Below are 23091 nucleotides of genomic sequence, written 5' to 3'. Positions count from 1 at the left end.
GCCTGATTTAGGCCGTGCGGGGTCAAGCTCTACGGTGACGATTAGCCGAAGAAATACCGTTGGGCTCCTTGTATGCCCACGGAGGCTTGCTCACGCTTCCTCCTTTCTGGGGGGGCGTTACTGAAATGGCCGGGCTGGTCTTTGCTGGGCCTGTGGGACGCGGTCGGGGGACGCGGCCCTCCCTGCCCCGGCCCTCCCGCTCGGCGGGGCCACAGGCGTTAACCGGGGTTTCGCCGTTTGAGCCGTGCCCAACGCCCGCCCCGGCCGCCCTGTCGGCGCCGAGATGCCGCGCGGCCGGTTCGAGCCGGTCGGGTCCGGTCCGGTCGGGTCCGGCGCGGCGCGGGGGCGGCGCTGCGCGGCGCGGCCGCCAGGGGGCGCTGCCGCGTCTCGCTGCGCGCGGGCGGGCGGACGCACCTGCCGCGTGCGGGGCCGCGCCGCGCCGTGCCGGGCCGAGGGCGGCAGCGCGGCCGCGGGGCGGCTCCGCCGGGCCGCGGGCAGCTCCGCCCGCCGCTCCTCCCGGCCGGCTCCCCCGCCCCGCCGCGCCGCGCCGCCTCGACGGGGTCCCCGGCGGCGGGAAGCCGCGCGCGGCGCACACGGCGGCCGCGCCGCCCCCGAGGAGCGGCAGCGCCGGCGGCAGCTCCCTCGGCGGGAGCCCCCTCGGCGGGAGCCCGCCGCCCGCGGGCGGCATGGAGACGTAGCGCGGACCGCCGGGGAGGTGAGCGCCGCCGCTTTCCGCTCGCTCTTTCCCTTTTTACCACCTTCTTCCCCTGCCGCCGGAAAGTTCCGGCACCGAGCGCGGTGCGACCCGCCGGCGCTGACGGCAGCGAACCGCCTCGCGGGGCCGGTGCCGCCGGGCCGGGGGCCGCGGCGCGGCGCGGGCGGCCGCGGCGGGGCAGCGCAGCGCGCGGTACCCGGGACGTTCCCGACGGCGAAGCGCCGCCGCCGCTGCCCCGCGCCCGCCGCGGCGCTGCCGGCGGGAGGCGCCGGGCTGCGGCGCAGCAGCGCGCGGCGGCTCGGCGGAGCGGCGCTCCCGGCCCGGCCGCGTCGGGCCCTCCCGCTGCGGGGCGCGGAGCTGCGCCCCCCCCCCCCCCCCCGCCTTTACTTTCTTTTCCTCCGCGAAGGGAAAAATCTTGGTTAGTGTCGAGAGACTTTTGTTAAGCGGCCGCACGTGTGCGGCGCCTCGCAGGCGGCGTTCGGGTGCCGGGGGTTTAAAGGCAGGGGGACGGGCTCGGGGCCGTCGCGGTTTCGCGGAGCCGGCTGGAGGCGGCCCGTGTGCTTGGCGAGCCGGCGGCTCCCGGCTCTCTCCGGCGGCGTCTTCACGGCCGGGCTGCGCAGCAGCGCTGGCCGCCTTTGGGGTGGTAACTGTCCCGCTTGGGGGGCTCGCTGTGAGAACCGATTGGAGTGCCCGAAATTTCTTTCCAGCCCTGGATTAAGTGACTTTTTGAAAAGCCTGTCACTTCACAGATGTCTCAGCTAGGGTTCAGAGAGTCTGAAGTTTCTTCTTGCAAATGCTAGGAATCAGTGTTTTTCAAAGTTACTGTAAGATCTCTGAGCTTTGGGCAACCTGTGCTCCTTTTGGATTAATTCTTAAATTTGTACCGTGAGAAAAAAAATGAGGTATATACTGAGGAAAAGCCCATTCTTGTAGAAACTGGCATTCTCTCAGTGCTGCCTCGCAGTGTTTATACTTTCTTGTTTTTTTCCAGTTATTTTAAAAAGTATATTTTTAGAGTGTATGTGTGGTGGGGCTGTGGCTGTTAAGATAAAGCCATAACGTGTGCATGGTTTCAAGGCTCTTCAGAGAATCACTTGAGCTCGGTGCGATGCAAGGTGAACTCCTGTCTGCAAGGGAACGAGGAAGCGTAATGCAGAAAGACCGTATCTGAACACTTGGACCTTGCATTAGTGAGGCTGTGCCCACAGGTGCAAGGCACGCGCCCAAAATGCTTGCTGCAGGAACTTTAAAGGAGACTTTATTTCTCAGCAGGGCTAAAACTGTGTAACTGCCTGGCCGCGTCTGCCTCAAATACCTCAGCTCCAGGAGAAGAGGACTGCGTCCCTGCTGGTGCTCAGAGCAGGGGGAAGAGGGTCTGCGCCAAAGGTGGTGGAGCAAGCCCGGGGGAGCTGGCGGCTTCGGACAGGATACTGCGACTGAAAAGCCTTTCTAATGCCAGACCTGAGGCAGGAGGTAGATCTGGGATTGAAGCTGTCTGACAGTGAGTCAAGTTCTTGTAAATAGAAATGCAGCTGAGAGGAGATGGAGGGAGAGGCTGGGGTTTTTGATTTTGGGCTCCATAAGCCAGCTGAATGAAACGTAAGCACAACAAATGTGAGGAGTGAAGACTTGTGCCATTTCACTGAGGTGCGGACGGTGTTCTTCAGCGTTTGGTGAGTCCTTCGCTACGTGTGGGTTCCAGTCAGCGGTGTCTAGGACGGCTTTTCAAGAAATTACGAGTGCTTGTATCCTTCTGAACTTGTTTCTTTGTGCACAGGAGACCTCGTACAGTGGGAAGACTGGGGGCATGCTCCGGTCTCCCGGCAGTACGCCTGTGTTGCTAGGCAGCAGCTTGTACCTAGAGCTTACTCCAGATCCCAGCAAGTGAAGACAGACCTCCATCTATGCAAACAAAATCTTTCTAGCTGGTCACGGAAGACAGAAGAAAACATTTAATTTCGGAGTAGTAGACTGTATGTATGTGTGTGCATGTACAAGCATTTCTGGCCTACTCCTCGATGCTGAAAAGGAGTAGTCAGTTGGGAAAGTGCAGAGTTGTTAGCTGACTGATGACAAGACTTTCTTATGCTCATCCCCTCTGCTTGGGCTGGAAGTGGGCACAGTAGAGAGAGAAGAACCTTTGTTGTTACTATTTTATTTATTTTTTATTAAGGCTCAGGAGTTCTCTGCAGACTTCCCTTTTACTTTCACAGTACCTGGAAGCTCATAGGAGGTTTGTTTTCAAAAACAAAATTTTTTGGTGATTGATATCTCAGCAGTGAAACAGGAAGGGGGGGAAGAAAGAAAGGATGTTTGCACAAGATGTAAAAAAAAAAAAAACCCTGGTGTGCCACCTCAATGCCTGTGCCCAACTTGTGAGTTTCAGTGGATGCTGCACAATTGCTGGAGCCTCTGTACATACGTGGCATCAGCCAGCTCTATCGGGACTGCTTCGTATCTTGCAGAGCAGGAGCGATGGAAAGGCTTTTAATCTTCAGGGCTGCCAGTCTAGTGGAAGCACTTTGAAGCAGTACAGTAGTGGAAGCTGTTGGAAACCTGTTTGTATTTGTGGGGGGGCTTTCTGTTCTCTAAAGAGAACGAAAGTCCTCAAGAGCCTGAGAGGGTCAGGAGGGATTTGGAGACGGATGGAGAGACGGTGAGGTCAGTGGAGGGGCTGTTCATGTACACACATTACTTGTGATTGTGGGGCCAGCTGAAGTCAAAGTGGAAGAGGGAAGGAAGAGATTCCATGATTTGATGGAGGCTGCAGACCAGGGCCTCAGAAGAAGCTGGATTTTGCGGACTTCTCCAGAAGAAGCTGCAGGGGAGAGAGGAAGCCGGAGGCAGGTAGGAGCATGCTGCGCCTGGCCCACGCTCTTGTTCGTGCTGAGAAGTTACCACATTAGCCATCTGTGTTGCGCACCTTGCCACCTTGTGAGAAGCTTGAGCCAGTGAGGGCTTAAGCTTTAGCCTGTCTGGAGGCATAGGGCAGCGGGTGGCTTTGGCTCCTGCAGGAGTGGTGGGCAGCGTGTGCGAGGGGGCAGGCAGAGAGGCAGGTAAGCAGCTGGAGAGAAGGGAGTGGAAAGGCAAGGCCCGTAGCCCTTGGGATGCCGTGCCGGTGCGGCAGTGAGACTAGCGTCCCACTGAGGCGCTCTTGCTGGAATGAGTCTGAGAGAGGCTGATTTGCTTGCGCAGACAGAACAGTTCGTTCCCTGACTGTACCAAGCTGTTTCTTAGGGGTAGAAGGGCAGGTGTTACAATTCTCCCGTTAAAGCACGGGGAACGCTGCCTTCCGTATGGCATTTGAAAGAGAGGGGCAGCAGCAGTCTGGTCAAAACTGTGTGTGTCCTGGATTGAGATGCCCGTGTGGGACTGGAGGAGGAGGAGAAGTTACTAGAAGTGTCTCCGCACAGTGGCCGGTTAGCGCTGCTGGCAGGAGGCTGCTGCCGGGGGTGGCAGTGGCTGGGGCTCCCAGCTGGTGGGGTTGGCCTCTGCCTCTGAGGGAAAGGGCTCAGAATTTGTACTTACAATAAGCAGTACAAATAAAGCATTTATAATGTATAGGCTTTTCCTGCTCTTGAATACATTTTGTCTCTAAGTAATCTCTTGCTTCAAACTGAGGCTGGAGCTGAAAATACCAAGGGATGTTAAATCATGAACAACTATTAAACAGCCTCTAAGAGCTATATGGGAAACCACGTATGCTATTGTTCCTAAGCCTTTCGCAGCCAATGTGATTCTGAGCTGTTTATCAGGATGTCTTTAGTGCTGGAAGGGGAAGTAAGCATTTAAACTATCGCAAAACAAGGAGGCAGTTTAAGAGCATGCTTTTCAGGATGCCCAACTAAGAATAAATCTTCTTTTAAAGAGCCTTGAAAAGAAAAGAGAGGAAAAAGATCTTGTCCTTGTTGAAAATAATGAAAATTTTGCTGCTAGCTTTGGTCAGAGTTTCTTTCAGTATCTAAGTGCCTGGAACTTGCCCTGAGGGAGTATCCCATCAGAACTGACTGAGGACTGAGGGTTGTGCTGTGTTCGGTGATAGCCCATGTGAGGGAGACCGCATCCTAGAAACTTCTGCAGGGTCATTTTGCTAATCCTTTCCTTTCCATCCTCCATCCATCCCAAAAGCACTGCTGGAGAAAGTTCCCTCCATCCCTTTCCCACTGCTCTGTGCAACAGTGAAATTGTCAGGGATACCTATTTGAGAATATGATTCTAGGGTGCATATTTTTTTTAACTTGATTTTTGGCCAATTCAGTACAAAACTACGTTGTTTACAAGATTTTCACAAAATATTCAGAAGCAATGTTGTTCTATAAGCAGTTTCTCATTCTAAAATACTGGGGTTTTGTTTACTTGCTTAGTTAAATACCCAGACAGACCTGGCAAAATACATATTGGTAAAGGCTAGTTTCTAGTTAGGTAAGATAAAAACCTTACTGAGAATATTTTTATTTCTCTAATGTACTCTGAGGTGGTGCTGAATAAAGTAAAAGCAACTTACCTTTTGCTAATGGTGGAGTGAAGTGCCCTGTTTCTCTTCTCTGGAATTAGCAAAAGTGTGTTTTCTAAGAAGCATAACAGCTGGTATGTCATCTTTTTCTGCTAATTTTGTCTACTTTGAGCATTATGTATTAGTTAGGGAGCCGTGTGGCCATGAATGAGATCAAGGAATAAAATTCTAAGCACATTGCAAGCAAAGTTGTGTTCTCCTGGTGCTTGTTTCATTAATGTGTAGGAGTGAATGTGGGCCAGGTTTGCTGTGAATAGTGCAAATGTTGTTACTGTGTAAATATCACAGAGGTGTGAATGTACATATGAGCAGCAATAAACTTGACACTACTGACAACGTGTAATAACTACAGTCCATCTTCTGAGTGGTTCCAGAAAGAACCAGGACCTGTTTTAAGAGTCTGTAAAAGCAGTTTCTCTGTAAAAACCAAGGCAACTTTCAGCATGCAGGTGGCAGCTCAGTCTAAAACCTAGGTCTGTAGCATGCTGTGCATCTCTGTAACAAGCCTTGTGAAATGCAAAGGGAACTGAGAGAAGTGATGTTGGAAAGAGGAGGAGTGTGGTGTTTTTCAGGATTGGGACCTCTGTTTGAACTGTCTATCTTCATTCTTAAGACTTTTCTACAAAAGCTGTTTGTGGAACAAGGTTGGTGTGAGTATGAAAGACACAAAGCTTGTGATCTTTTGGCCTAATAATGCTCTTGCATATGCTGCTGTGAATAGGAAGCCTTTCTTGTTGATACAAAAGTGGTGAGTTTTGAAATTGTGGGTGAGAATGGACTTCTCTCATCTCTTTCAGTCTGAAAAGTCTTCTCCTTTTGTGTTTGAAACTTTTTGGAGGAGACTTGTGATCATAGGTGAGATCATCCAAAGCACTTAGCAGGGTGAGGCTGCTGACCCGAGCAGTGGTGTCTACTCCAGGCGTAAATGACTGAAGAGCCAGAGTTGGGCTAAGCCGTGGGTTTTTAACCACACTGGGTTACACCAACTCTGAAGCCTAGGAGTTCTCACTGGCACTTGGCAGTTTTTGCTGGAGAAATTAAAACCAGGATTCAGAGTCCTTTTCTGTGAGCAGAGCTCCTCAACAGCCTGAGGCAGGCTGTCAGGATAGGTTGGGTCTGGAGAGAGTTGCCTCTGAGTTTCTCTGTGCCCTTGGAAGGTCTGCTCTCTTGCCCCATGGGTTTGCTGGTGCTGGAAATGTGCATAGTTGTCCATAGCAGTGAGCTGCCTTTCCCTTGGTGTGGTTGCGGTTACTGCTGGAGCCTACTCTGCTTTGGGAACGGTTTTGCTGAAGCTGCATTGTCTCTAGGACTTATGCTAATAAAAGTTGATTCCCAAAATCACCCCCCTTTTTCCAGTGCTAGTGTACTACTTTATCTTTCCAAGTGTAGACCATCTTCAAGTCTTCCTTTCTTTGGCAGCTAGCTTTTCTATAATCTTCTGAGTGCTTCTGTGAAGTGGTAAGAGGCTAAGCCCCACTCTGCAGACATAAAATCTATGGTTCTGACAGTCTTTGTGTTGCCTACAGTACTTCACATTGCCTGAGGTACTGTATTGATTAAACCACAATTTGCAGAAGTAAATATATGTAGAATATTAATAGCCCTTACTCTAGGGGGAAAAAAAGGCTGCAAATTAATAGATACCTTATGTTGACCTCATAACCACAAGGGCTTGAAATAGAGCTGCAGTCCTCCTCCTGCAATATGTATTTAATTTTGAACATTTATAAAAGACCCGAGTATTCAAATTTAAAAGTGGTAATACTGGACAAACATATTTGTATATATTGTGATGTGTAGTTAGGACATTGCCAAGTTAAGGCCAGAACAATAGTTCTCTGTAGAATCCAGGGTAGCACTGCATCAGTACGTCATTGATGTGCCAGTTAGATGCGAGGCTTAGAAATAACAGCTAACTGGCCCATTCCTTTGTTGTTCTTGTTTTCTTTCCATATGGGTGTTTGCTGCATTCCCAAGTGCAAGAGTTCCTGCAATTATGGAGCAGAGGAGTAGAATTTGGGGATTTAAAATCAATCTAGTTTGAAGATGCGACAAATTTATATTCTGTGTGAGTTGCTTATGGAATTGAGGCCAGCGTGTGGTGTGAGCTGATAGTGCTTGATCTGGTAATTAGTGTTGAATGGTTTCAGTTCTTCTGGTTCACAAATCTGTTAAGATGGGCTGCTCAGATTTTTGTTGAATTTTACAAGCAAAGATCAAGCTGGGTGCCTGCATCACATACTCATAACCTCTTCAGTTAGTATTTTGATTCTGTAGATATTGGAATCCCTATCAGTATTTGGAATATTGCAGGTGATGTTTTGATTTCCTGCTGCTGTAAGCAAACGCTGTTTTAGGTGGCTATTGGATTAGAAAGTCTTGCAGCAAAAGATTCTTGCATTAAAACCTTGCAGGTTTCCTCTGTACAGAACATACCAACAGTTTGATCATAGAGCTGAGTTTTAGTGCCACTTTAAACACGGCTAAAAATCACTTTTGTCTTTTGCAGCACTGAGATTGTTTTTAGCTTGGGCCTTAAATGAACCAATACATGTTTCAGCAAGCCCTGGCTTGGGTTCTTTCTCCCTTTTGGACAGCTCTGCCAAAGGCACTGTCAACCTGCTGTGGCAGGCTGCAGAACTGGATGCTGCTGTCTGACTTCCCAGAGTAGGAAGGCTTCTTACTCCTGCAGAAGGAGTTTGAAGTGAAGAGATGTTAAAGGCATCAAGATATCAGGCAAGAGGACAATTTACGAAGGTATTGACAAACCGAGATTTGCTCTAGTGATGACAGATCTGCTGAACCATCTGTGCAGGCAGGGGGACTGACTCCGCACAGTCTGTTTCAAAGTCTGGACAGGACTGTTGTGTTCTGAATTGGTCAGTGCTTCTGCCCAGTTAGATGAGCAACCCTGAAAAGAAGGCTCTCAGAGTTGGTATTCCCCCCCCCCCCCCAAAGGAAGAGAGCTTAATCCCAATGAAGTTGAAAATGATTCTTCGTATTTTTGGTGCTTTGCTTCTCAGATGGTCTGATTGGAGCTGATGCTGGCCATCCTTATTCCAGCAAAGTCACTTAGGAAGCGAGTCATGTTGGGGACTGAGTCAAACTGGAGCATTTGGCATCTGTAAGACTGACTCCCTGTAGACTGGTGCAGCAGTAGCTTCATCTTTTCCCTTAGTGGCTCCCTGGATCTTGTAGGGGTCTGCTGTTGTCCAGGCTCTATAGGTTTGCATCCACAAATCAGACTGCAGTTGTAACTGGGAGGCATTTTTCTTGCATAAATACTCAACAGCCAGACTCTTTTTTTAAAAAGACTTTGTGTGAAATTGAAAGGGGGACAAAAAGGGACTAGTGTCTGCTATAGATTGCTTCCAACCAGCACACTGCATAGACTAAAAATCCTTCAGCAATACAGGGCTCAAAGTTTGGTGTGTTGGTGAAAGGAGAAGAGAATAGCTGAGAGAGAATTCTTCTTAAAATTAAAAGCCTTTAAAAAGTAGAGTGAGGGAACAATTTGGAGAGAAATGAACATAGATCAGCATCCAACGTACTGTAAAGACAACGAAAGAATTGCTGTTACCATTTCATCCTTTGTGTCTTGGGTGAAAGCAGTAATTTATTTCACTGAGATTTCTGAACAACAAAACTTGACAACTAGAAACCGCTAAAGAGGTGGGCTCCTGCTTTTAATGAGCACTTTCTGCATCACAACTTCTCTGGAGAAACCAGAACCTAGAGAGCCCTGTGGTGTGTCAGCAAATCTTTTTGTGTGCGCGCATGCACCCCCCCCACCCCAAAATGCATGCATACATGTTTTTCTTCTCGTGCTTTCTTGAAAAAAGAACACTTTAAAAACAAAACTCATGCTAGAAATCAGAGCAAAACTAAATTACATTGAAAGCAAGGACTTGGACATCTCAATGCTGGGCTTCCGCAGAATATTAATAGTCCAGTTTCCTCCCTCTTTCTAAACATTTCCTGACCTTGTCAGTTGAAATTTTTTTTTGAGTCTTGGAACCTATGAGAGCTGGAGTTAGGTGATGGGACATCAAGCAGTATGTTAAGAAAATACTAGGATTTCCCAAGCCCTGCTTTCTGAGGAGACTCAGCAGTAATGACCAAGTTTGTCCACACAGATGAAGGGCATTAGGCAGCATATGGGAATCGAGGTTTCTGTTAGAAGAACGGAATTTATACTGCATTGCAGCCCTGTCCCCTTGTAGTTGCTGGATGCTTACAGCAGAGACTGGGAAAGCTGCCTGAAGTCTGTGGTTTGCAGCATCTATTAGGAGGAGGAGGGAAGGGATGGCCTTGTTATCAGCTGAGAGTGACAGAGCACTGGCACAGGTTGCCCAGAGAGGTTGTGGATTCTCCTTCTCTGGAGATGCTCAAAACTCGCCTGGATGCAGTCTTGTCTAACATGCTCTAGGTGACCCTGCTTGAGCAGGGAGGTTGGACTAGATGATCTCTAGAGCTCCCTTCCAACCTTACCCATTCTGTGAATGATTGAAAATGAGGTCGTTGCACCTTGTTTCTCTACCTAGCCAATGATAGCAACCTCCCTTTACTTATGTCCATACAAATGCAACCTTGTAGGTCCCAACAAGGGCCAAATTAATTTTTTTAGAAATTCTTTCAGCCTTGTCAAGGAGCACTTTGTCCTGTGTTTCTTCCCTCCCCCCTGTAATTGTGGGCAAGTGAGCTGTAATTGGGATTTCTATACCAGCGTTAAGACTCCATCCTCACTGTCCTGGGAATAGTCCTAGACTTGGTCGTCATCTTGTGAGACGAGCCTGGTAGTGTACTATGTTTAGTTACAGGTGTGATCCCCTACTTCCAGCTGCTTGGAGTTGGCAGAATCAGATTAAGCAGCTCCTTGGGGAAGTGCTGCTTGGTGTCTGTGAGGGAACATTTGTCACTTGACAAGAAGCAAGCTCGCCAGCGTCTGCTGCCGGTGCCAGCCGTTTCTGCAGAAGCTGCTCTGTGCTGTCTCAGGTCCTGTGAAGCGGTTCTCTCCTTTAGTCACATGTCCATTCTTTGCTAATAGGTTGGGATGTCCAGTATTGCCACCATGGTGGTAGGTCTTGTTGTCTTGTGCTTCATCACATGTCTCAGGTAATTGTGAAGCTAAATCTTTGTCTCCAGCTGTGCCTGGGCTGGTTGAATGTGTGAGCAGGCATAGCAGCGTCCCAGTCCAAGTCCCTTATGTAGATATCAGCATACATAAAATGCTTGCTGGTGTTACCCATTTGTGAGAGAAAGGAAGAAGCGTATGTTGAGATGCAGTGTTAAGGTAATACTGGCTGCAGCTTCAGATGGGAGCTGGTTCAGCGCATAGGCTTAGTGAGCGAACGTCTGTCTGATGCATTCGTGTCCCTGTATCAACCCAGGTATCTCCATTTCCAGGCCTAGTGTATGCTTAATTTTTTTTCCATCTAGGGTGTGGCAATTATATTGTAGCCCTCTACTGACAAGAGCACTTGTTTCTGTGATGTAGTTTGGCCGTCTTGAGTCATTAAGTCCCCAGTCTTCAAGTTAGTTGCAGAGTCCTTAGCTTTGCAGATGTTTTGGAATCTGCTGTGTGCCAGTGGGAGAGAGGGAGTTGGAGTGGTATGGGCAATCAGAAGACAAAGTGACCAGAATTGTCTTTTGTCCCCAGATTTGAAATGAAGGGGAGAAGTGAGAGAAATGAGATACATTTTCGTAGAAGTATTGTTGTGACAAACAGATACCCTGAATGGAAACAGACTAAAAAAAAAAAAAAAAAAATCTTAGCTGCTCCATGGAGAGCTGGAAATGAGGAGATTACCTGCAATGGAAAGAAACCTTAATGTCAAATTCTGTTGAAGTATATACTTTGAAATCTTTGAAAGTCCTAGCTGTAATCAGCTTTTTATATGAAATGCCTTTCAAACTGGAAGGTTTATGGTGACATAGGAAGTTAAATTAGACTGGAGGTTGGTAGTGGCAGTAGATTAAGCTTAGGCTCAGCTCTCCATGGAGAGCCAGAATTCAGCCTGTTGGTGATGACACTGCTGTAAATGAGAAGGCAGTGTACTATCCACTTACCGCTGAGCACGGCTCTCCCGCACGCTGCAGTGTAAGAACTTAACCGATGGTTTGGCAGTGCCAAAATTGCATAGCATAGTGCTAAAAATGCACACAGCATAGTGCTGCAACTGGTGGTTGGGAAGTGTGGGAAGCACTGAGGTGTGCAATTTGTAGGCAGATTTTCCTTCTCTTTCCCTTCAGCTTTTGAGGACAGATGTCCCTTCTCTGTGGCTGTCCAGTGTTTCTTGTGATCCGCAAGTTGTGTGGGCGGCTAGGTGGTTATATTTAAATCAAACCCTGTAACATGGTCCCATTTCTGACCACACGAAATAGATGAGGTAGAATCAATAAGAATGTTGGACTCTCAGGCTTAGTTTCTTTTCCTTTCTTGTAAATACAATGGGTGGATAACCCCTTTTCCTATGTTTTCCAGTATTTGTATGGATCAGGAAATAACCTTTCTTAAAGAAATGTCTCACGGATGCTTGGAATTTAGATGTAATTGCAGCTCAGGTCAACACTGTTGGGAGGAAAATGTCTTGATTATAGAAAAGATATAATAGATACGAATTGATTTATCCTGTCTAGTTTCTCTGCAAGCTGGTATGGTTTTATTCAGGTCCTTCATGAGATCAGAGACACTCTCCCACTTGTTCACTTTGCGATGTGCCAGTAAGTGTGGCAGAAGAGTGCCTGGTTCTTCCCGAACCCTGGTGTGCAAGCGCGTGGCCCGGAGGAGGGAATTCCAGGGCTGATCCTGCTGGGAGTCTTGACAGGCTCAATAGCCACCGTCTCTTCCTGAGCAGTTCGGTCTCGCGTAATGTCCGGCGCGTGCGGAACCCTCCCTCTTTTGGCTGCTTGGTACTCTTCTGTGTGAAACACGTCTTTACCATACCTTATGTTCTCTGTCAATTTGTATGTTAACGAGTGATGTGATGTGGCTGTTTAAATAGCCTTCTTTAATTTAAGCTCTTTAATGCTTTTGGGAGGAGGTGATAGTAACCAGCTGGCCCACCAACCACACTCATGTGTCTGATCCTACTTTCTTCTGGTTAGCCAGCTGGGGCAGTGAAGATGACACCTCAAACTGATTGCATTTTCCTGCCAACCTCAGTGGGGCTCTGTAAGGTGGCACAAGCCAGATCTCTTGGCTGGGCTATAAACAACTGGCTGTTGGGGTTGGTGTCTTGCCCCTTTCCTGTTGCATTTTCTTAGTTTTGCTAGTGCAGGTACAGAGACTGATTGCTTTAGTAAGGCCGGGACTTTAAAAAGCAGAACTCTTATTCATATTGGCAGAACCAAGAATTTTCCCTTATCGGTAGCATGACTGTTGCTTTGCAGAACTTGCCTTGAAATTTTAAGTGTTTGATGCAAACACTTAAGTTTTTTGGGGTGGAGGTGGTATCTACATGAAAAAAGACCTATGAGTTGAATACCTCTGCTGTAATAACTGAAGGGAGGAAAGTGGCAACAGTAATTTGCAAAGCTACACTTGAAAATCATTCTAGCATAACATCATCATTACAATTATCTGTCAAAAGATTTAGTTCAATTACTTTTTTTTAAGCTCTCTTGTCAAGATGGCCTTGCTTGTTTTAGGATTTTGGTACTCCAAGGGGAGGTTAAGGAAAAATGAATACTAATTTTGTCATTAACTATCATCAGATAACCTTCACTGAGTTTTATTCTTTGCATGCTCCTTTAGTTTTTTTAGCACTGTTACCCTGGGGAATCAATAGGCATAAAGTGCTCTGGGGACTGTAGAATTCAGGGGAAAAAAAAATCCTATTTATAGCTTACAGTAAGTACAGCAGGGTGAGAGGTCTGTGATTCAGATGTCAGTGATAATTTTGAAATAATTGAATAGCAGCATAATTGCTGTCGTGTAAAAGATTATACATGATTCCTTATGTTTTCTTCACACAACAGTAAGCTAGTAGTAAAATTACAAAGGGAGAATATTTGATGCAATAAACTCAAATTAAACCAAATGATTTTCAGAGAACTGCAGGACATTGCATTCTCCCTTGCTGTTTTATCGTGTTGAGCCAATGTTCAAAGCTGGTCCTGGAGCTGTGGATGGCTCTGGCCGTGCCAGGCTGGGCAGCCACATGGTGCAATGCATCAGGAATGATTCTGCTCCGTTGGCTTCCTGCTTGTCTGTTAACGTAGGCTGTTTTACCTATTTTTTTGTTGTTTTTGTTTTTTTTTTTTTTAACTGCTTTAAAATGTTAATTCTTTTGATTCTTATTTTTTTTTATACTAATTTAGATAGCTATTCTCTTTACTTGCGAATAAGGGTCTGATCTAAAGTCTGTATGAAGTCTGTATCGGATATGGAGATGAATTCCTAGTATCTAAATACATCAAATCACTTGAGGCCTGTGACTTCAAATAGTAGCTTCAGTAGCTGAGCATATATTTGAAGACTCCAGCTTATAATTAAACACATATATAGATGAGGACTTTAGGTGGGTTCATATCCATTATAGCTGTTTTTAAATAAGGAGCCTCAGTTTGCTCTGGCTACGTTTTTTTTGAATGACCTTGTGCCTATAAATGAGAACAGAATTATTATTAGTGATTATATAAAATTCAAGCTACAATTTTGAACTAGATTTTTCTCTTTTAAAGTATGTAATATAAAGTAGACAGTAAAGTTCACAGGAGAGACTAATTTTATCTTTCTAATAAGTATCCTGAGACCTGCATTCATTGACTTCTGAATTTCATTCACCTCTTTTTCGTTCATTTTATAGGAGAAATTTTTTGAATAGCATAATTAGTTGTAGGGGCTTTTACAGTGTCACCAGTGGGCAATAAGGTTTCTAAGAGAAATTATATGAGTAGCCTACTCTTACCTTCTACTGAATAATGTCAGGTGTTTTTTGTTTTTTTTGTTTTGTTTTAACTATGTAAGTGATTTGTGTGAGATGACTAATTATGGCCAGCAGAGTCTCCTAGTTATAACAAAAATCTACTAGATTAGACCCATATTGTTTCACATAAACAGTTAAGTTTTCATTTCTTTTTTTAAAAAGCCAAATAATATTTTCCAGTATCATTAAAAAACCAACCCTTTTGTGTGATACTCAGAGATAAATTATTCATAGACACTTACTTTGAACCATTATATTTTCCTACCTTTGCATAAAAATAAACCCAGAAGTCACTAGATTAAGCTATTGCTCCATAATGGTTCTTTGAGAAATGTTTAACTGTAGCTGCTGCTTTGTTGTAGCAAAGAGCTGTGATTCAGACTTCATACTATGTTTGCATTTCAGCTGTCAAAGAAAGTGAAAGATGAAGCCTCTTGTTCTCTTGGTTCTTGTGATCTGTACTGTAGTCAGCATGAATTTGAAGTTCGTGTCAAAGAGAAATTCTGGTAAGTCACACAAAATATTTTTATTTTTGCGTTTGTATTTAGTGCTCATGCAATCAAGTGTTTTAGATGTCTGCTTTTTGTTTTGCATGTATATGTCTTGATCTCTTCTGCAAAAAATATCATAACCAGTGCAGTCTGTTTACCAGATGGTACAGGATGAATTTTATCACTGTAAGGTTGTGTTAATGTGATTTCTAATTTCTTAAGCTACTTGAAAATGTCCTTACATTTTCTTCAAACAAACAACCCCCCCCAAAGTTGATCTAGTTGGAAGTCCACAAAAATACTGATAAAGTTGTCATTATTTTAATACCATAACTTGCACTTTCTTAACTGTGGGCATGGTTCCTGATGGCTTCTAAGTCTGGATGATTTTTCTTTAGATTAGAAGGGGGTCTTCCAAAAGGTCTGCTAGCTCTATATCTGATCACGTGCAGGATAACTGAAAGGAGCTTTGCTACCTAAATAGGAAAGTTTTGAAACTTTCTGCCAAAACTCTCATGTTGTTCTGGCAGTGGGAGGGAACAGGAGTTGGTTTATATTCACATTTGCTTTTGAAACCTGCGAATATTAGTGGAGTAGCTCAAAGAGGAATCCAAGTATTCCTGCCAGGATAGATAGCTGATTCAGAGGGGAGTATTTCATCTGCAGTCTTGAGAGTCAAGAGTTGTCCTCTAGTCCCTGCAGCCCTCTTTTCTCACTGGGACAGATCCATCTGAAACCATTCATCTCCCTCAAGCAAACTCTGACTTTAGAGGGGATTTAGGCAGGTGAGTAGGTTAGCTCCAGTGTTGCATAGCTTTGTTAATCTGCCAGTCTTGTCTATGTGGGAAGATAACCTGATACACTGCTGCAATTCTGTTTATATGTTTATAAAAAAAAACCTCCTATTCTTATTTCACGTATTTGTATGTGAAACACAGGTGGTGTAACACGGATGTCATATTTTTAAACTTGCTTATTAATTTATTTCACTATAACTTCTGCGTAGATACAAACCTAAGGCTGGAAAAGTTAGGTGGGGACTAAGTACACTTTTTAATAGCACTGAAATGAGCATTGTATGCCTTACTAGGTTAATTGTGTATAAACTACACGTTTTTTTTTTCTTTAATAATTGAGTTGCTGTGCATGTGAGTGTGAGGGCTTATACTGAGCTTCCTGTCCTCAGCATCTTCAGCCAAGACATTCAGCCATACAGGCACAAACAGAATTTACTAACTTCGTTGATGTGGCCAGTTTTAAGTTTAATTTCTGTATTTCTTGAGAAGGGAAGAAGAAAGATTATTGTACCATCCATAATAAAGTCAAGATGTGTGTCCCAGGCAAGGAGGGCTAATGTTACTCTCAGAACCACCAGATGTTAGGCTGAATTCTTTCTACTGGGCTAGGAAGTATAAATGGGTACTGCTAAATCTAACTAGTCTGCAGCCTCTTGTCATGGTTATTGCAGGACCTGAACCCTCCTTGTCCTGTGGGGGTGGTTGTGGAGATCAGGATTTGCCTACAGGATAGAGCTTGATCTAAAGTCTACTGGCAGCAATGAAGTGTCTGCCCCCTTGCCTCCCCAAAAACAAAACAAAAGAAAACCCAGCACCCCCTCTTCTGATTTCAGTGGTTTGGATGGGGACCCCTGAGAGATCAGTCATCTGTATGACTAGACAGCCTTCATTCACTGATCCCAGCCAGCATCACCTGGCTGCAAGGAATGGCCTTTGCATTTCCTTTATCAGAAGTACACATCTGCAGAAGTAAAATGCCTGTGGTTATAGCATCATTCAACTGTATTTTAGCTTTAATTATATTTTAGTGTGTGTGTGTGTATATATATAGATATATTTTAAGACACTTGCTTTGACTGGCTTTGCAACATGCCTTGTGTTATTGGCAGTAGTTGTTGGTATCCGTTCAGGTTGAGCATTGGTAGGAGAAGCACTTTAAAATGTTAGACTACCTATTGCTGAATATAACCTGCTCGAGTGAACATTTTTTATTTTCATTTGATTGAGTTGGTTTATAAGATGAACAGGAGAAATACCGGTATGGTAAAATGAGTTTCTTTGCAAAGAAAACATGATCATGCAGTTGGCTTTTACCACTATATCGTGTGTGAAATGGATTTTCTGTTCCTGTGATTTCACCATGTGGAGTAAATTTGATAATTTGACTCCCCTCTCTGAAAGGAGCCTTTACATGTGAAGGACTATTGCTTGACTGCTTGGAGCTTAGCTGAATGCTGTGTGTTGTCAAGAGGATGTAGTGTGAAGGGACAGATGCTCAGGAGGCTTCTGAGCTTTAACTTTTTGTATTGTTTAAATAGATTATCTAAGATGATGGATGCAGCACATGAATGTTATGTGGTAAAAGTTGTGGGGCTGGTATAGAGCAGAGAGTGTATGGGGAGGACTGCGGAGGGGTGTGTGTGTGTGTGCGCCCAAATGACACCCTATGGACATGGTGTTCAGGTGTTCAGCAGCAGTGTTTTGGTTGGGCATCATAGTCTGGGGTCTTGGCTACCAGTATGGGGACATCTAAACTGATGAGCATCCTTAAAGGAGGAAGGGAAGCTGTACAGACAGTTATGTAAAGCTGTGTGAAGCTGTGCATGGAAAATGCTGATGCTGATGATAAAGACAGATTCGGGTTACTAGGGCAAGAAACCAGCAAAATGAGGGTATGTGTGTTTCTTCGCTGACTTAGGTAGACTGCCATTTTTCCAACAATAGTGATGATTATTGCGTGAATGACCAGAATTATGATTATTGTTAAAAACAAGAGTATGTATGAATTCAGCTAGCATGTGTATAATATCCTATGATGGAATATATCTTGTTTAAAGAGTATGAAGAACCCGGGAATTACAAGTTGAAGAGAATTTGAGGTAAACCACTGGGAAGGTGCAGTGTTAGCTTCAAATCACAAAAGCTAAGGCAATGAAATAAGTTAAGAGGACAAAATATCCACAAGAGCTTTCAGTGAAACAAGTTGGCTGAAGGGAATAGGAGTTTGACTAGGAAGGCATCCTCAGTTGCAGGTGGGGGAAAATATTAGTTAGACATAATGGAATGGAAACCCAAAGGGAGAAATGGAAGGGTGATTGAAAAAAAGAGGATGAGGGCTCAGGACAGCAAGTGCAGACAAAGTGCAGGGACTGAGCAAGAGGCATTAAAGAGATGAGGAACAGAGGGTATTAGATGTGAAAAAGAAGGTGGTGAAGTGGTTCTTCAGTTCCAGGCATACAATTAAAGCTTCCTGGGAGGATGGTCCTCATGGAAAGAAAAGACCAAGACTGAAAGAAGAGATTTGTCTCATGTCCTTTACTTGCCCTTTGCTATAAGTACATGTGTCCATAGGACAGGAATGCACGTGACAGCTGCAGACAGGTTTCAGAGTACCTTGCAGTGGTGGAAAAAATGCCACAAAATGCTTGTACCAATACATATGTGTTTGGCTTTTTCTTGCTTGAGATACTGTGCCAAAGTAATTAAAATGGATGAACTAATTTAATTATGCCAATCAAATTGTACTTTACAGGCAGCTACTTCGAGATGCTAGAAAAGAAATCTGTCTTGTCTACAGAGCAGTAATTGCTGTTTGTGGTGGGAACAATTTACCTTAAGCATCTGTGTGAATATAATGTTGACTTAAATTTCACAAACATTTCTTAAAAAGCCTTTTTGAAAGCTGCAGGTCATCCTTTTCTTGTGATTTGAGAAGTAGAACTCAGAAGACAACTAGTACTGGGACTGCAGCCCTAGTGATACCCTAAAAAAGTTTTACAAGTGGATGTTAAACAAAAAAAAACTGAGGATGTGGGAGCTGTTAGATTCCCAGCTGGTAGGGAGTTTCCTTTTAAACTGATTAAATGACTTAAAGGGCTTGGGAAAGTATGTAGTGCTTTGAACAGTTATAGCAGGGAACATAAAACCAATAAAAAAATCAATGCACTTAGCAAAAGATTTTTCAGATTATAGATTGTTTTCATTTACTAGATATGGTTTCATTTGTGAATAATTGGTGCTGTTTGTAGTTGTATTTATTTGCTGAGCTGAAACACCCCATCCCAACACGCTTGAGCTCCAAAGGGCATGTCTGCCTTGTGCGATGGAGCATGGGGCAAACATTGCTGAGTTTCCTACGAGCCTGCTCACTGCAGAACTGGAAGTGGCCTTTCTGCAAGGCAGGGCTTAATTGGCCCAGGCCTGGTGCTAGTATGTCCTCCAGGCCGCAGAGCCAGCGTCTTCTCCCCTGTACTGCGGCAAAGGGATGCACCGTGGGCTTCTGTGCCTCCTCCTCTGCTCCCTCTCAGGGCCGCCTGGGAGGCAGTTGTGTGCTCGAGGAGCAAGCGTGCCCCTGAGACCCTCCAGCTGCCTCTGTCTGTGTCAGCAATGGCTTGGGGGACAGAGGGGTTGACTTAGCATCATGCTCTGTTGTGCATGGGCATAGCCAAGTTGTCTTAAATGCTGTAATTGATGTTACAGTGGTTGGGACATAGTGCTTTCTTACATTCATTTAAGACTTGCTGACTTCATGTTTCCTTCCTTTTAAATGTCTTCCAACAATTTGCTGTGGTCTGCTGTAGAAGTTTCGGGGGACCTTTACTTCCCTGCTAATTACTGCTACACTAGCCCAGGATTTTTCCTCTGCTTCCTTTTGTGAAGCTCAGTCTTTGCCTTATGTTGCCTGATGGTTTCTGGCAAAAAAGTATTGCACGTGTAGAAGTGGAGGTGTGTGTGTTTCAGAGGTAACTCGTGGGTGTGCGTGGATATCCTGGCAGAGCCAAACTCTCAGAAGTCGACTGCTGTCATTGGAAGGGGCCCCGAAGGAATTGCAGGACATATGCTCACAGTTGCCTTTTGCTTTCTGTTGCAATTGCGTGTGCCTGAAGAGCTGACTTCTTGGCTATCCTGTAAAATGCGTGCTTGTGAACCCTCCAATTTTCTGAGGCGTGAGAAATCTGGGAGAGTTTTTCGGCTTTCTTGTCCTTTAGAAGACATGCAAACACAGAGGAAGTTGGAGCTTGGAATCACTACTTAGTGCACACTAATCCCCTCTTTTTAACTAAAGATCGTAAGTTATTCACAGCCCCAGCAACCAAAAAAAAAGTCAGGATAGTTGTTGTTCGAAGCTGTCATCAATGCATGAACGTACGGTCTCTCTTGCTGGTTCATGGCTGCCCTCCATCTGTTTGGTTTGGATGTGTGGGAAATGAGGAGGAGCCAGGCTTGTGAGCCCAGTCAGGTCTCCGGGGGCTGCCAGCAAGTTAGCTGGGAGGCACTGGTAGTGCCTGCACCTCATTATGTGATTCTCAGCCTTAGATTTCTTGTCTCCAGACAGAAAGTGACATTACAGCTAGACAGGCCTATCTGGGTGACAGCTGGCAGCGTTTAGATGTTCTGTTTACTGGCGGAGAAGGGAGATGCACAGAGGAAAAAGAAGAGTGGAAATAACCTGCTAAAGGTTTGGGGTTTTCTTAATTACCTCAACCTGATGTGGTTTAAATATTGATCTTAGCTAAAAAATTGAGTGTTTAAATATTGCACTGATTTAAAATGGGCTCATGTATAATTAAAGCAATTAAAATATTGAACTGATATTTAAAAATTAAAGCTAGATTCCTTTCCCAAAAGGGGAAACTACAGCCATATCTGGAATGATTTTAATTGTGTCCATTTATTTCATTCAAACTGCAATGTATCACAAAGGTAGGATCACTAGGGATAGGGGGAAATAAGAGAAACATGAGGCATGCTTTCATGAGTGAGAAATCTTTCAACTGTAAGCCTTTATTTGGATAATACTTTCTTCCAAAATGGGACTTTTTTTCATTTGAAAAAATTCTTGTGTCAGGGTGTCTTCCTCTCCCCCGCCTCCCCCCAGTCTCAAATGGAAATGTTTAGGAGAAACTTTAATTTCAATATTTCTAGTATGCTCTCTTTAAGGAAGTGAGTCCTAGGTCATGTCCTTATTCTGAGACTGACTGTCTTGAGGGACAGGTAAAGTCTCTCTGGCATGTTTTCTTTTGTTCATGAAAATATTTTTGGAAGGACTGTCTTACATGATGTTCAAATGAAAGCATAAATAGTACAGCCAGAAGCTTACCTAGAATATTGCCTTCAAGCTCAGCATGCTTGCTAAAGATTCTCACTTTACTTAAAAAAAAAAAAAAATTAAAAAAAAAAATAAAAAGCCAGTATTGGAAAGGCTAAGTGAAGGGCTAGCTTACTTCTTAGACCACTTAGTTTACTTGCTGTTTGTGGCACAGATCTGTTGTTGCATCTCCTTCCAATGCGGCATTATTCTGGGGTTGTGTGGAAGCCTTGGGAGCAGGCGTTCAGTGCTTGGATCCAGGAATGTGGGTTAAGCAGTGTGTTGTGCACGTAGCTAAATGAAGCCTAGTGGCACAGAAGTGAAAGGGCTGATGTGTCATGCTGTCAGCATCGGAAGAGGTGGTGTCAGTGGCTTCACGTCTCTCTCTTTCCCCTCTTGATGTCAGGGAACCTCTCTGGAATAATTTCTTTTATGGAACAGAGATGAAGAGTTTATAGGAAGTAACTGGATGTCAGTCCCCCTTGGGGAGGCCAGAAGCGCTGAGGAGATACCTGCAGGTTTTGATAGGCTTGTGGGAGTAGCAGGGACTATTGCTATTGAAGTATGAACTTTGTATTAGAAAAAGGACTGGGCCAGGAAGCAGAGTTCCCAGAAGCTGGGCGCTGTGAAAGTGGTTGCCCTGACAGGCTCTGTCCGCCTTGCCGGGTAGATGGTCGTACGCCTGTTTTGCAAGCCTGAGGCTGTGTTTTGTTGGGAAGGCTTCTAAGTATAAAGCTAGTTTCTTAATTTCATTAAACAGCGCTTCTAGTGATCTTCCTGACAGCTAATCAAGTGGACTTTATATATACTGTGATTCTTTTGCTGTATTTCTTCCTCCTCTTAACTGAGCACTGTGGGAAAACGATTCCCAAGTAGCTCCCGTAGAGGTCAAGCTGTATTTGTGTAAATTAGTACCTCTCTGCTCCCAGTGCCCCTTCCTTCTAAGCTGTCCATTAGTAACTCATTTCTTAAATATTTTACTTGCAGCTGTTGAATAATTGAATGTGCACCCCATAGTAGCATCTGGCGTATGAGTGAGCAGGCAGCTGAAGAAAACTAGCGTATTTCTCGAGCTGGTAGGATCCTTTCCAAACTGAGTGTAGCCCCGTTCTCCGTGGGGCAGGCCACCTCCACTGGCTGCCCTGCGACCGCTGCGGTAGGGTCTGGCCTGGTTCTGGTCCATATTTGCAGTCAGTTGTGACACAAAGGCAGAGTTAGCAGGACACAAAGTGACAGCTGAAGGTGGGGCCTTGCTGAGCTACTCCATTATATCCTGTTTTACAAGCAACACGCCCCAGCACTGGGGGGACCAGGGCCTTGCTGGTGTGCCGGGAGCTTGCGCGTGGGTGCTAGGCACTGCAGGCTGCTGAGGCTGGGGAAAGCTTGCTTTTCCATCGCAGATTTTGAGCTCATGCATTCAGGTGTATGACTCCTGCTGATGCTATGGTTGGATGAGTGTGGTAGCCTTTGAATTTACCCCCTTGCCAGCACTGGTGATAAAATTTCACCGTGTTCCTCGCGATATTGCACAGGGCAGACAGTGGCAGATGGCTCTGCAGTTCCTCCTGCCCCCAGTGGCTCTTGTTTAAATGCCTTGAGCTCTTTCATGGCCACTCGTTCCCCTTGTAGTCAGGCAGTGGCTACGTCTGAGTGAGTTTTGTGCAGGAGAGTGGTTGCTGGCTCTGTGGCTCTGTGCAGCCAGTGTGGGGCCACAAACTGCTTGCTGCATTCCACAGAAAGGTTGTCCAACTCTTAAAAAGTGGTTAGATGTTTCATTTCAAGCCTTTCCCTAGAAAAGGACAGATGTTCCAGGTATGTGTTTGTTCCCAGTTGTGACTCTGACTCTCTGCAGGATCCATAGCATCTGTTGTGTCTCTGACTCTCTGCAGGATCCATAGCATCTAAGCCTAAGTTCAAAAAAATGTCTGTTCAGTTTGGGACATCTATTGGTGACACGGAGGCTCAGAGGTCGCTTAGAGGGTATGGACCTATAAATCTATAAGGAATCTGTGATTTGATGGTCTAACTTTGGGATGTCCAGCTCAAGTACAATTCTAAAATGTGATTGGATTTGGATAATTTGAGTAGACGTTTAAGGCAGGTTTTGCAGGCTGCTGTACGTATTTAGAGAGATGTAAATGCAACTCCTTAAGCTGAACGACGGGTGACTATCAGTATGTTCTCATGTTTCTGTCCAGTAATTTTAAACAAGAGATTCTGTACTTTCTGAACCTTGCTTGCTGTTTGAAGTACATTTCAGGTTTAAATTGCTAGACCCTGTGATGCCTTGTATCAGGAGCTTTTTTTAAAAATTATTTTTGCCATGAATGTAGCTGT

The 23091-nt window shown here is 45.2% G+C and overlaps 1 protein-coding gene across 1 annotated transcript in view; it reads left to right on the top strand.

Annotated features, from left to right (window-relative positions):
- The first annotated feature begins 621 nt into the window (after nucleotides 1-621).
- IL1RAPL2 (interleukin 1 receptor accessory protein like 2) overlaps nucleotides 622-23091 on the top strand; it is a 376004-nt gene continuing 353534 nt past the window's right edge. Inside the window, exons 1-2 of the mRNA XM_062584647.1 lie at nucleotides 622-715; nucleotides 14564-14664. Of these exons, the coding sequence (XP_062440631.1) occupies nucleotides 14583-14664 (82 nt within the window). The 5' untranslated portion in view covers nucleotides 622-715; nucleotides 14564-14582. The remainder of the gene's footprint in view (nucleotides 716-14563; nucleotides 14665-23091) is intronic.

The sequence above is a fragment of the Rhea pennata genome, chromosome 11 (genome assembly GCF_028389875.1).
Source record: "Rhea pennata isolate bPtePen1 chromosome 11, bPtePen1.pri, whole genome shotgun sequence".
Classification (NCBI taxonomy): Eukaryota; Metazoa; Chordata; class Aves; order Rheiformes; family Rheidae; genus Rhea; species Rhea pennata.
The sequence above is the reverse complement of the archived record's forward strand: the minus strand, read 5'-3'. Positions and strand labels throughout refer to the sequence as shown.